Here is a 13858-nt window from a genome sequence, read left to right on the forward strand (position 1 = left end):
TGGATGCTTCGTTGCATGAGTGGTTGGTGCCAAATCGGCCAACAGACAGGCAGAGACTGCTTCTGCAGCACCTTCTGCACAGACTTCTGGTGGTGGAATACCCACTGGGAGCTGGCAATAGCCACTGACCGCCACAGACTGGACCACCAGCCCTGCCACAGGCAGGGAATGGTGATGGGCATTGGGTGAAGGCTGTGCCTGGAGGCCACCACACGCTAGTGAATGCTGGATAGCAGCAGCTTGGGCTGGGTCTGCTCTCATGCCGGTTTATGAAATCATTTGCCTGCATGTAAGTCATATGAATCTGCCATCATCAAATGAGTATATGCTTCAGTCTTGTGATGAGGTGCTCATGTCAGATTTGAAGTATTCTTGGGAAAGAAGTGCAAGAAAGGAGCTGTGGCCATGTAAATTTTGGGGGCTGGACTGTGGGCTGGCCATCTCTTTTACTGGATATATTTCTTTGGCCTTGCTGTTCTGGAATCTTTCTGTAAACATTATGGGGGTTTTTTGGTCTTTTTTTTTTTTTTTTTTTTCTCTTTTTCAATCTGTCCATAAAAAATCCCATAAAGAGTGGTGCAATGATCTGCTTGAATTTAGCCTTGAGAAGAGGAGGCTGAAGGGAGACCTTATTGCTCTTTACAACTACTTGGAAGGAGGTTGTGGAAAGCAGGGAGCTGGCCTCTTGTCCCAGGTGACAAGGGACAGGACAAGAGGGAATGGCCTCAAGCGCCGCCAGGGGTGGTTCAGGCTTGACATCAGGAAAAAATATTTCATGGAAAGGGTCACTGGGCGCTGGAACAGGCTGCCCAGGGAGGTGGTTGAGTCACCTTCCCTGGAGGTGTTTAAAGGATGGATGGACGAGGTTCTGAGGGGCATGGTTTAGTATTTGATAGGAATGGTTGGACTCAATGATCCGGTGGGTCTCTTCCAACCTGGTTATTCTATAATTCTATGATTCTATGAATCAGAAAAGGGAGGTAGGGAACTGGAAATCCCCATCTGTTCTGTTGCTGTATCCTTGTGCCTTACTTTGGAATGTTTGGCAAACTGATCTTTGTGTAATTACCTTGTTCTCTTTGATAACCATAGGAAAAAAAGGGTCTTCCCATGTTATACTCGCTGTACTTACCTTTTTGCTTAGTGCTCAATAAAATAAAAATGTTTTACATTATTAATCCCAAGGCTTTTTAACTGTAATTGTGAGATTCTTCCTTATATTTTGGAAGGAAACGTCTGTCTTGGATAATTATCTTTGGTAAAGGAAATCCTAGAATTGAGGTTCCCATGTACATTGTAAATTCTGGATCATCTGAGTTGTGTGTGACACCTGGCTGGTGTTCTGGCAAGAGCCAGTATTTTAGTGGCAGACACTTTGTTGTGTCATTTGGTGCTGCTCAACACTTTGTTGTATTTTCACCTGAAGTCATGTCTGAAAACTTGGGAATTCTCTACTGTTCATCTTGGTGTTTGATTTGTCCCTCTGGGAGTTTTGTGTCTCATGAAAGTGATGAAGTGAAACTGAGTGTGTGGTTTGTGATTTAGGTATTTGGCAGCTGTTCTGCTTAAGTACCCCCTCCTCTCCACCCTTGCTGATCATTCCAGTTGCTGTTCTACCCTCTCCACTATGCTGCTTTTCTGTGGTTTTAGGATAACTGTGTTGAGAACTGGTCTTGTTAAAAAAATCAACAGTTTTATAAACAAAATGGAAGAAGCTGGGTAGAAATGAGAGAAAGCAACCTCAAATGGCTCGTGATTAATTAAATTGGTAGTTGGAAGAACTGGGGATCAGATGTGAAGTTGGCCTGGATCTGGAAAAACTTATTACAAGGCGGTCACTGGGGACTATTTAGCAGTAAACCCTATTTTTTGAATATTGTGGTACTGGGATTCTTCATGTCTGTGCTCTTAACCCAGTGAGCAGCCAAGGAGCAGGATGGAAAGCTGACACAGAACTCTTATAAATATTACAGTGACTTCAATATTTTGCTGTCAGTTCTCTCATTGCTCCAAGTATTCTCTGGGAAAGTAATTGCAGAACAAAAGAATTAACCCAACTTCTATGAAAAGCATCCAACTATTTAAATGTACAAATGCCACTTCCTGGATTTGCACCAACTGACAGTTGTTTCATTTGTTCCAGGATGTAAATTAAGGCATATACTATTCTTCAGGTAAAACCAACAGTTATAAATTAAAATCCTGTGGAACTCCTTGATTCCCACAGTATAACATTGACCAACAAATTTACACAGCGTCTATGTGCAAGGAGTTGTTTCTATCTATGAAAAATCCTTGATGTTGAGTCCTTTAACTGGTAAAGCTCCATTTAGCTTATCACTGGTAGGAACACCAATAGTCACAAAGTCCTGTGTTTTTTTCAGTTATGTTGTTAAATCAGTTATGTGGCAGGTTTAAATTACATTGTGAAAAGTTGCAGGGGCATGTTTTCCTGGAGTGCCCTTGGGCAGAAATGGCAATCTTATTTGGAAAGGCTTTCAATATACACTATTCTCATTTGGACAGCATTTTTTTTTTTTTTTTGTGTGGAACATATACTTTCAAGTTTGGTGGTATGATTTTTATTTGCAGATGAGATATTTAGAATTTGTAGCTACTGCCTCATCTGTAACTTCAGGAACGTGTTAAGCTTTGGAAGTGGAAAATGCTATCTTCTATTCAAAATTTTTGTCTTATTTCTTGAGAGGAGGCCTTCTTTAAAATATTTTTGTTTGATCTTACTGAAATGATATAATCCCTGTTTTTAAGAATTGTGAGAGTAAATCACACACACCAATGACTATTACATTTGAATGCTTCCCTTCCTCCCACTTTCTTTGAAAGCTTATTTGTTTATGAGACTAATGCCTTGTTTCCAATCCATTTCATGTAAAGCATCCATAAGTATGGAGAACTTCATTCTGTATGAGGAGATTGGAAGAGGAAATAAGACAGTTGTTTATAAAGGAAGAAGAAAGGGGACAATTAATTTTGTTGCCATTCTTTGCACTGATAAATGCAAAAGAGCTGAAATAACAAACTGGGTAAGTAATGTTTTTTTCCTGCTAATCTGGGAAAAGGTAGAGCTCACAAAATCCTTGTAGCACAGGTAATAAAATAAGCACATATTTTTCTTTTCGATGTTGAGTTTGTCATCATTTAAATCAGCTTCTTCAGATTAAGAATTTATTTTTTAAATAGTCTTACTTTGATATATTTATTTCTTCATCTAATTTTCTTATTGTTTGAGTTACACACATAACCCCATGTTTAAAAGCTTGCTGTTTCTATGATATGACAGAGAGCTTGTAAAAACAATTAATTGCATGTAGTGGTTTCCTTTATTTTGTTATCAGTTATCAGTCATAATAATACCTTCCAGTAATTAATATATTTCTTGCTTATCAAAAGTAATTTTTTTTTAAAGGAATAACATTTAAGGTAAATCTATTTTGGTTTGTAAAGACTTGACAAAAGTTTGAGCATATAATACTGCCTGTGAAAGAAACTGTAACTTCAAATATTTTATTTTTACAGCAGTTAAACTTTGTTTCTATGGTAGGTTGACCTAGGCTGAACGCCAGGTGCCCACCAAAGCTGTTCTATCATTCCTCCTCCTCAGCTGGACGGGGAAGAGAAAACATATTGAAAGCCTTGTGGGTTGAGATAAGGACAGGGAGAGATCACTCGGTAATTACTGTCATGGGCTTGACAGACTTGACTCAGGGAAATTAATTTAATTTATTAGCAATCAAATCAGAGTAGGGTAATGAAAATAAAACCCAAATCTTAGAACACCTCCCCTCCACCCCTATTTCCCCACCCCTATTTTCTTCCTGGGCTCAACTTCAGTCCTGATTTCTCTACCACCTCCCCTACAGCAGCTCAGGGAGATTGGCAATGAGGGTTGTGGACAGTTCATCATACTTTGTCTATGCCGCTCCTTCCTCCTCAGGGGGAGGACTTCTTGTGTTCTTCCCCTGCTCCAGCGTAGGGTCCTTCCGATGGGAGACAGTCCTCCATATACTTCTCCTCCCAAATGTGTCCTTCCCATGGGCAGCTGTTCTTCACAAACAGCTCCAGTGTGAGTCCCCCATGGGGTCACAAGTCCTGCCAGCCACCCTACTCCAGCATGGGCTCCTCTCTCTCTGTGGTTCCACAGGTCCTGCCAGGATGGTCACAGGGTTAAAACCTCCTTCAGACACATCCTCCTGCTCTGGTGTGGACTCCTCTGTGGGCTGCAGGTGGATATCTGCTCCATGGTTAACCTCCATGGGCTGCAGGGGGCGGTCTGCCTCACCATGGTCTTCACCAGGAGCTTCACCAGGTGCCCGGAACACCTCCTCTCGCTCTTTCTTCACCGAGTTTGGTGTCTGCAGAGCTGTTTCTCTTGCACGTTCTTAATGCTCTCTCCTGGCTGCTGTTCCACCACAGTTTTTTATTCTCATTCTTAAATATGTTATCCCAGAGGCGCTACCAGTGTTGCTGATGGGCTTGGCCTTGGTTTCTGATAGAGAGATACAGAGGCTATTGGAGAGATTAGGCCACATGTGACAGAAATATAGATTTCCAGGGACCCTTGAATGATTGCTTTTGCTTGATAAGATTGATTGAAAAATTTCTTTTTACATCCTCTTACTGTATTCATAGCACCTCACTGTTGCATTCTCATTGAAAAAGAAAATAGGAATGCAGGTTTGACTCCAAAATCCGATTTCGTTTGCTGTTGGTTTAGGGATGCAGGAAGGTTAAATAGTGCTTACAGTTTGGGGTTGGGGAATTTCCTTTATTTTTTTTCCTATAGTTTTAAAAGCAGGTGAGTTAGGTAGGGTCTTTCCATAACATATAGGTGAAATTAAAATATTTGAATTGGAGAATAATTTTACTGTACTGGAAAAGGTAAGGTAACAAGTAGTTGATCTAGAGTAAAGTCATGTTGTCTCTTCACCCTACCACAAGTCCATCTGTATTGCACTTTTTTCCCCCCTGCAGCTCAGTATGTTAAAAACTTTGTTCTAGGTTCGTCTGACTCATGAAATAAGACACAAGAATATAGTGACATTTCATGAATGGTATGAAACAAGCAACCATCTCTGGCTTGTACTGGAATTGTGCACAGGTAAGAGAAGCTCAAAAGATAATTTATAGAGTGAGTATTTGTTAGAGATTTCTTATAATGGTTTATCCATAACAAATAATTAGATCTTTGAAAAAGCTTAAGATTTATCTGATTATTAACTTGACAATCCTGGTAAAATAGATCCTTTTCTTTTCTGCTTTTGGAAACATTTTTAGAAATAAATTGAAGTAGTATTTCTCCTCTGCTTACTGTATATGTATGCTAAATACTAACTCATGTGACATAATGTTGTTTTTAGTAGGTAAAGAGGTAGGGCTAATCAGGGAAACTTAAAACCAAATTGTGAATAGTTTGAGGGTAGCTAAGTAAAAATTACTTGAGAAAAGTTTTCTAAGAACTGGCAGCTTTGGCATTCTTCGTTTTAGTGCACACAGTAATAAAAACAGCAAGAAACAAATCAAGTTATAATGTACAAATTACTTATATTGTTAAAGCATACTTCTGTGTTGCTGTTTTTTTGCTGGTTTTATTTTTGTGGATTTGATCATATTATGGAATTTTTCTCTATGTAGTCCAGTAAAACACATTATAAAACACAGTTATTAAACACGATGGAAAATTCTTTAGTATAGTATGTAATATGGGCTTGGTTCTAAAAGAACAACTTTAAGATTTAGCAGGGTTGAATAATTCAAAGAATACCATGATGGCAGACCTTTTAGTCTTGCTATCCTCTGAAAGAAATCACTGAGCAAAGGGAAAAAAGCTCAGGGAAGTCTATGATGTGATTTGGAATAAAAGATCTTGCATCCTTTTCTATGAAAAGCTCAAAAGCTCTCCAGTCTGTTTTCATTCAGGGACTGAAATTTGTGTAATTTCTTTTTTTTTTTTAAATTTAATCTGTGTGATTTGGCTAAGATAGAAATATTAAACAACCTGGGAAACCTATAGATAATTTATGAAATACAAACCACAGTCTTAGGGGAACATGTTTGGTGCAGAGGTAGCAAAGGACCAAATGAGGTAGAGGAAAGGGATTTTGAAGGAGATGGGAAAGTGGAGTTTATGATAGGAAACTGGGACAAGAAGGAGGAGAAAGATTGTTTGAGCAATGAGTTTGTAGGAAACAAGATGAGGAGAAGTCCAAGCCTTATGAACAGTTAGGACAGGAATGGCTCAAATGGGAAAAGTCTGAAATACCTGAGAATCAGTGCGTTGTGAGGAGGTAGGTGATGGGGGAAGAAGAGAGATTTTTGCAAGGAGAGAGAAACATTAACAGTCAGTGGGGAAAAGCATAGAGAGTGAGTGAGAAGGCCAGGGAAGGACAGAAATGGTAGAGGATATATGTGAAGATTAATGGAAGGGTTTGTAGGTGTAATCTGATCAGAAACAGAAGAGGGGTTGCTTGGAACTCAGTGGAGGAGCGTGGTGATTTTGGAAGGACAGAGAATAGTCTCATATTAGGATGAGAAGTCCGGAGAGATATGAGTAACACTTTCTGGGCCAAGAAGCTGGGATTTGTGTGTAAAACCTGGGAAGTGAAAGTTTAGTCTCAGTTTTGTTGGGCTTTTTTTTTTCTTAAATTCTTTTTCTCTTTTAAAATAAAAAGAGAGAGAGGATGGGAAGAAAATTAAAGGACAGGGCCACATGAATCAAGAAAGGACTGTACAGTAGATGTTGTTAACCTCAGGACCCCACAAAGTAACCCAATTATACTATCTCTATTTTCTTTGATTTCAGTGGAGAGTTATATGTCATTAGTTTTAGCAGTTGTTCACATAAGCTGATAGCCTGCTCTTGATTTGTTTATTCATTTAACATATGCAGCAGGAAGCAGATTAATGAATTCACGTAAACCCACTGGATACTATCATGTTGTAACATGACACAGTTTCTGGGCTTCTTTTCTCCTTTCTATTTCCTTTGTAAAATAAATCAATATTAAAGTAATTTTTAAGCCATGCACTCAATTGAATTATTGTCAAAATTAATTTTTTTGTCAGTGTTGGAAATAGATTTTTCTATTTAGTTTTTTTCTGTACATTTTGGAATTTCTAACTATTGGATAATCTAAAGAAATATCTTTGTTTACTGATAATGATTTTTGCTTGCCAACTTTTGAAGAAGCTGATGTAATGTCCTTGGGGATCATTTGTATGGCATCTTCTTTATATGCACTTGCTGACTATGTGTAAACATATTTCAGGTGGTTCTCTAGAATCTGTTATTGCTCAAGATAAACATCTACCTGAAGATGTAGTGAGAGAATTTGCTGTTGATTTGTTTACTGGTTTATACCATATTCACAAACTTGGAATTATCTTTTGTGATCTGACACCCGGGAAGGTAAGAAGTATTATTATTTATAGGGGACCCTATAAATGCATGTTACTTTGTACGCTATCAGCATTTAAATCATTATTTCTGTTTTGCTGTTTGGAAGAGGCTTACCTCAGGTTGGAGGTCAGTTGAGCTTTACAAATTATGTGAAGACAATGAGACCCTAGTCTGTAGCTTGAGTATTTTATGATTTAATTTATTTCTTTCCCTGTTGTGTAATTGATACAATGTGATAGATTCTGTCTGATTTGGTGTACTGGTTTGAATTGTAGAAGCATTTTAGTTCTCTGTCTTTAGACATATAACTTCATTATTATAACTATGCTATCATGCTGCAGAATATTTTGAAGTCATAGGAAATGCTAATGAGGGAGTAAAGTAAAATAAACTTTATTTGTTAATAACCTTCTGTATTGTTTCCAAATGCTGTTTAAATTACCTTGCATAAAAATACAAATCTTTATGTAGTTTCCAGTTTGTGTGTGTGTAATTTATGTATAATTTTGTCAAAGTCCATGTTTGTTTTCAATTTATGTAGTGACCAGAATGACTGGTCAACAATTCTTGCTTAACAGAAATTGGTTCTAGTCTTCACCTGTAAATGATCAAGTTGACTTCTCTGGATTTTCTGTGAAATCTTGGACAACTATACTCAGTTTCTGTCATTTGTGGGACCAAAAGCAGTAAAAAAATGCATGATTAAAGCATAATGGAGATGCATCTGTATTTTTCTAAGGAAGAATGTTGCTATAAAGTACTGTTTTGAACTCAAAAAGCAAGGTTCTAAAGTAATACAGGTTTTTTTAAGATTTGTTTTGTTCCCATCTGACTGAATGGACTTTTTCTCCAAACAGTGTTTTTGGCATTGTGAAGCTTTTAAAGAATAAGCAGTGACCACGTAGAGAAAACTCTCATGATCATTAGACAAAATCTTTGGAATTTTCTGCTAAATAAAATTAGAAAGACTATCTTCTTTTTTTTTTTTCTAAAGTGAAACAATGTTTCTTTTTACTGCACTTTTGTTCTCCTACACAGTTTTATTTTACTTTTACTTTCTTTTCTACAATAACATCGTTGTCAATTTTGATTTAATGATGAGGAAGCAAAAGTTCATATTAAACCTTTTACGGCTGCTATCGTGAGATTCTGTAATTTTTTGATTATAAGAAAAAGGATAATATTGGTATTGACTTAAAAGAAAAACTTATCGGTCTTTTCATTTATAGTGATCATCTCTATGTACTTGAATGGTTTGAGATAGTGATCTCTTTCTTTCAATACATTTTATATTTTGTGTTGGAAATTTCAGCAGTCATCAGTTTTAATATATGATACTCATGTTGGATTATGTTTATTCTAGATTCTTTTGGAAGGCACTGGGGCTTTGAAACTCAATAATTTTTGCTTGGCTAAAGTGGATGGTGAAAACTTGGAACAATTTTTTGCTTTACTTGGATCTGAAGAAGGTGAAAGAGATGTCAGTGAAAGCACTACCCCAAAACACCTGAAAAACAGATTTCGAGGTATAATGTTTTTACAAGCCAAAATTAACTTATACCAGAGGCACGGAATGGAAAAAGCCTTTGTTTGAAGTAATTTGGAGAAATGAACTTGAAATAAAGGAGTTGTTCTTTGTTCTGTTGGGACTGACTGGATTTCTGGAGAAACTGAATAATTAGTTCTCTTCTGTTCTAATTTTCTGTAAGGAAGTTTTATATATACTGCAAATGGGGAATTTTTAAAATAAGCTCAAAACCAAAATTTTGCTCTTAAGGATGATTGTTCAGAGAGATCATAACTTACAGAGGCGGCAAGACCTGCAACTGAGTGGAAAGAAAAGAGACTGTATTTACGAGTATATGGTAATAATTCTAAGTTTCATAATGCCAGTGTAACTAAGAGCTGGAAAAAATATACTTCTGTCTGTCATAATATGTATGACATGTTAACAATTCCTGACCTTTCCTCCTTTTTGTAAATAGGCTTCAGGTTATTTTTGAACTGAAGTTCGTATGTGGGTGATTACAGACTGTAGTCTGTACAACAAACATTCAATGTAATTGGAAATGGATTACTTTGTGTTTCTTTTTACAACTTGACATCAAATCCCTATATTACAGTTAAATGTATAAACTCTGTCTATCCTGAGCACATCTTCATTATTTTATAAAATATTTTTAATTCTTTGTCTATTAAAAAAACAAAGCACAAACAAACAAACAAACACCAGTCCACTCAAACTGAGTATATGAATGAGCTCTGAAATGTTTCAAGGGACCTAATTTATTAAAAATACTGATTCTTGGTTTGGATTTTATTAATTGTTGTTTGATCAAAATTATGGTAGCAAAAAAGCCCTGTAAAATACCTTTGGTCCTTGATGCATTTCATATATCATCAGCTAAGTACAAGTAGTAGAATCAGAAAAATGAGAGGAGTGCTAAAACTTAGGATATTCATATTTCAAAGTGGAACTGGCTTTCCGAACTGATGAAATTGTACTTCTGGTGATAAAGGACCATGTTTTTTTTTTTTAGCTATAAAGCTTAAAGTAAGTAGCAAAAAGAATCGCTTATTTACAACCTTTTGTGCACCACTTATAAAGCAGTAACTGGAGAATGAAGAAATAACAAATATTGGAAGTATGATAAAGGAAAGAACTGAATTAAAATTAATCTCCATTTGTCTCAGAAAAAATTGAGCATTGGAACTACTTATGGATTTTTAAAAAATCTGAACTGCATGGTCTAAGACTAAATTCTATTCACTTCATGTCAAATGTATACACAAATTTCAGTAAGTATACACAGAACTGCTGCTTCTTTCACTGGAGACTGCACTGCTGTACTTTCATTGTCCTTTTTGATGCAAATAGTTCAAGTGATTTCTAGTTTGAGGCTGGACTGTTTCATTACCTTTTACTTAAGAATGATAATTTCTTTTTAAAGTATGAGAAAGTTGCTGTGCTTTAGTTTCAACAGACAGATCCATGCAAATGCAGTAGGCTGCAACTACTGGTTTTTTTAATTTGAATAAGAAAAATTCAGAAACTTGGTCTTAATCTTCTGAATCTTCTATTAGTCATCATCTAAGAGCATCCCACAGACCTCTGTTTCTGAGGTAATGATGTGTCATAACAGTTACTGTTATCAGGAACAACTGAATTCTTGGCAATATTTTAAGGGAACAGAGAGAATTTTTTAAATACTTTGCTATCTCTTGCTGAAAGTCCATACTGGAAATACTAAGACCAAGACCGGGTCTTTATTCAGGAAGAAATACAAATCTAATCTGTTTCCTGTTGCCTTTCAGAACAGCTTTTTTGATGTGTATGATTAATGACCTTTTGTCACTTTTTGTCATAAAAGAATTCAAAATAAGCTTTTTAAAGGACTATGGAATTGATATTTTTGCTGAGTTTGTGTAACTTTTTAGAGATTTTTGAGAACCAATTTAGTGTTTAGGAGGGAACTACTGTAGAAATTGGACCTGTATATTTCTTTTTCTATATCAATACAAAAGAAGTTTGTGAATAAGCTGCAAAAATTTGATATGTGATGTTTTCATAGTGTTTTAGTGTGAAAATAGCTATAACTGGTTTAGATCAGTGATCCAGCTGGCTACCTACCTTGTTTGTGTAATAGAGCTTTCTAATTTTGTGAAGGTTTATGTCTTGAGATAGCGTTATAACCAAACCAAACTGAAACAAAGCAAACAACAAAACCCTATCCTGATGTAATACAATAATTTCTGTTGCTTGCATACAAATTATATTGGTTTACCATTCTGATCAGTTTGTTTGGCTCTGGAATCTGTCAAGGAATATCAAAACATATTTTGCATGAATAACTGTGTTAGAAAAGTGTAGCACAAGCCAGCTTGGTTAATAGAAATGAAATAAACAACAATATAGTGTATATCATCCTACATAACTGAATGAAAATATAGGAGAGAATTTTCTTTGAATACCTGTACTTGGTATCCATCTCAGTTTTCTTATAATAAATGAAGGTAATTCCTAACTCACTGAAGTGTGGAGACAAAGTCTGAAATGTTGAACAGGGTAAACGTGGAATGAATAATCAAAGTGCCTTATACATGCTCTATTTTGTAGGCCCTCCGTTATACATAGCTCCAGAAGTAATAAAGGGAGAAGACTTCTCCAAAGCCAGTGATCTGTGGTCCGTGGGATGTTTACTTTATGAAATGTTCTCAGGTTGTAAGTTTGTGTATCTGTTTAACATCTGTGATAATGGAAAGATAGGTTGTAGTTCCAGCATAAATTCTTCTTAACTTTCTAGTGAAGTTAAGACATAGAAAAACTTGAGGCAGGTTTAAACATTTCTTGAAGAATATACTTGTTTTTCTTGAAGAATTTTAAAAAAGAGAGTTCATCAAATAATCAAATGAAGTAATACTATTAAGTTGTCCTTTTGACCATGATGCTAAGTAACCTGTACTCCTTAAAAACTATGATTTAAAATTATAGCAGTCCTCTAATTCTAAGTGCAATGGTTTTAACCTGAGTATTAAACTCTGAGGTGCCTTAGTTTGACCTCTGAAAGAGAAAACTGTTTCACTAGTATAAAACTAGAGTCTTTGGGTTTCCTGTGCATAAAAATAACATTAGCATGGGCTACAGCTGGAAAGAAAATTTCACCACAAAAGAGAATTATAGTACAACCTTCTGAATTCTTAATTCTTAATATGCTGATCTGTTGGATCAGAATAGTTACATAGATATTGAAATCTCTGCCCAGACCTTCTGTTGTTGTTTCTTTGCTAACTCATACAGGGCTATCATGGTGACTTCCATCAAGCCATCTTTAGTGCGTGTTCGGTCCTTGATCACTTTTGCTCTTCGTGGTAGAAGAATTTAATCCAAGATTTTGTATTTAAATTGACAAGAAAATTTGACAAATAGAACTTGGGCTGAGAATGCTTATTTCTTTGGATGTTTCCATAGGATAATGAGCTCATTGTATATGATTGCACCTGACAGCTGTTTTGAAATTTGCTTTATCTGTGAAATATGTTTCTGTTTGTTTGTAGGAAGGCCACCTTTCTCCTCAGACAGCTTTTCTGACTTAATTGAAAGGATTTTGTATGAAGATCCGTTGCCACCCAGACCAGAGGGTAACACTCTGTTGCTGTTTAATGAATCAAATCAGAGTAATACTTTGAAAGTATTGATTTAACTTGAGCATGAATAGTATTCATGGAGACACTTAATATTAATGGCTCTTTTCAGTCCATAGTAATGCAGTGAAAATGGTGGCCTGTAGAATTAAAACTGTTATTTGTTTCAATTCTAAGAGAAATTTTGTTTTCAAAATGGATTAAGTGTGTTTCATGGTTCTGAACTCTCAGAAGTTGCCTTTCTCAGCTGAATAAGAATTTTGGAGACCTCTTTTCTATAATAGTGTGCAACAATGGTCTCAAAATTATGGTGGGGAAAATGTAATTTCAATTTAAGTAGATTTCAACTCCACTTTATTTCTTGCTAATAGCTATATGAAAATTGAAGAGTGCTTTGTTAATGTAAACAATTGGAAATAGTTGGGTTGGGATTGTTTTGGGTTAGTTCAGGCAGGATTTTTTTGGAGGTTTTTTTTTTTAGGATCCTTTCAAATGCATAGGGTGTATATTTAGGATACTTCATACATTCAGATTATATCAGATTAAATTACTGTTAAATAAAACTTTAACATCAGTTGTAGATAATTATTTGGTCTACATTGTGTGATGGTTGTTTTTGCTAACCACTACTTATCTTCTCAAGTGCTTTTGTTTACAGGTTCTGCTTTTCACAAACCTTCTGCTGAGTTCATTAGTCTGCTTGATGGCTTGCTTCAAAAATATCCTCAGAAAAGGTAAACTGTCTAATACATAATGTTTATTTACATTGTCTTCTTTCTCCTCTGAAAAAAATAATAGCTCCAATACTGTAGGCATAGTAGTTGGAGAGCACAAAGAATGCAAACATCATTTAATCCCTCATAAATGAACAAATCGTGCTTATTCTTTTATGAAGATATACAAAATTAATGTTTTGATTAAGTATATCTTTGTATTTTTGTAGCTGATGCTAAGTAGATAACTTTCTGACTGTAATGATGGATTGGTTTAAAATGGTATGGCTTTGCTTTTCCAGAGCAATCTGTTTTATGAAGCTTTGATTTGTAGCTGATAGAGTTATATTTTTTAAATAACATAAGGTTATTATTTATTATAGAGGAGCTCAGATAATTTAGGTGTTGGGCTTGGCTATGCAGTTCTCTTCATTCTTAGCGTCTGTGTTATGTGAATTATTCATTCTGGTTTGGGGCAAAAAGTTTATCCCATAAGAAGATTTATTTGTTGACCAAATAGAAGTGAAAAAAAGGATTAATTACTCTGTAGTGTCGCTGGGTTCAAAACCTAAGCTGATATCAATCT

The 13858-nt window shown here is 35.7% G+C and overlaps 1 protein-coding gene across 4 annotated transcripts in view; it reads left to right on the forward strand.

The window, feature by feature from the left end:
- Positions 1-2867: 2867 nt before the first annotated feature.
- The window catches only part of ULK4 (unc-51 like kinase 4), a 220806-nt gene continuing 209815 nt past the window's right edge, over positions 2868-13858 (forward strand). For 2 of the 4 annotated variants that reach the window (XM_069859966.1, XM_069859967.1), the window contains exons 1-7: positions 2868-3044; positions 5020-5119; positions 7287-7426; positions 8781-8943; positions 11535-11636; positions 12473-12556; positions 13218-13293. In XM_069859966.1, the coding sequence (XP_069716067.1) occupies positions 2907-3044; positions 5020-5119; positions 7287-7426; positions 8781-8943; positions 11535-11636; positions 12473-12556; positions 13218-13293 (803 nt within the window). In that variant the 5' untranslated portion in view covers positions 2868-2906. The remainder of the gene's footprint in view (positions 3045-5019; positions 5120-7286; positions 7427-8780; positions 8944-11534; positions 11637-12472; positions 12557-13217; positions 13294-13858) is intronic. The other 2 variants (XR_011337663.1, XM_069859965.1) reach the window with 1 other exon arrangement.

Source organism: Phaenicophaeus curvirostris, chromosome 6 (genome assembly GCF_032191515.1).
Source record: "Phaenicophaeus curvirostris isolate KB17595 chromosome 6, BPBGC_Pcur_1.0, whole genome shotgun sequence".
NCBI classification, from domain to species: Eukaryota; Metazoa; Chordata; class Aves; order Cuculiformes; family Cuculidae; genus Phaenicophaeus; species Phaenicophaeus curvirostris.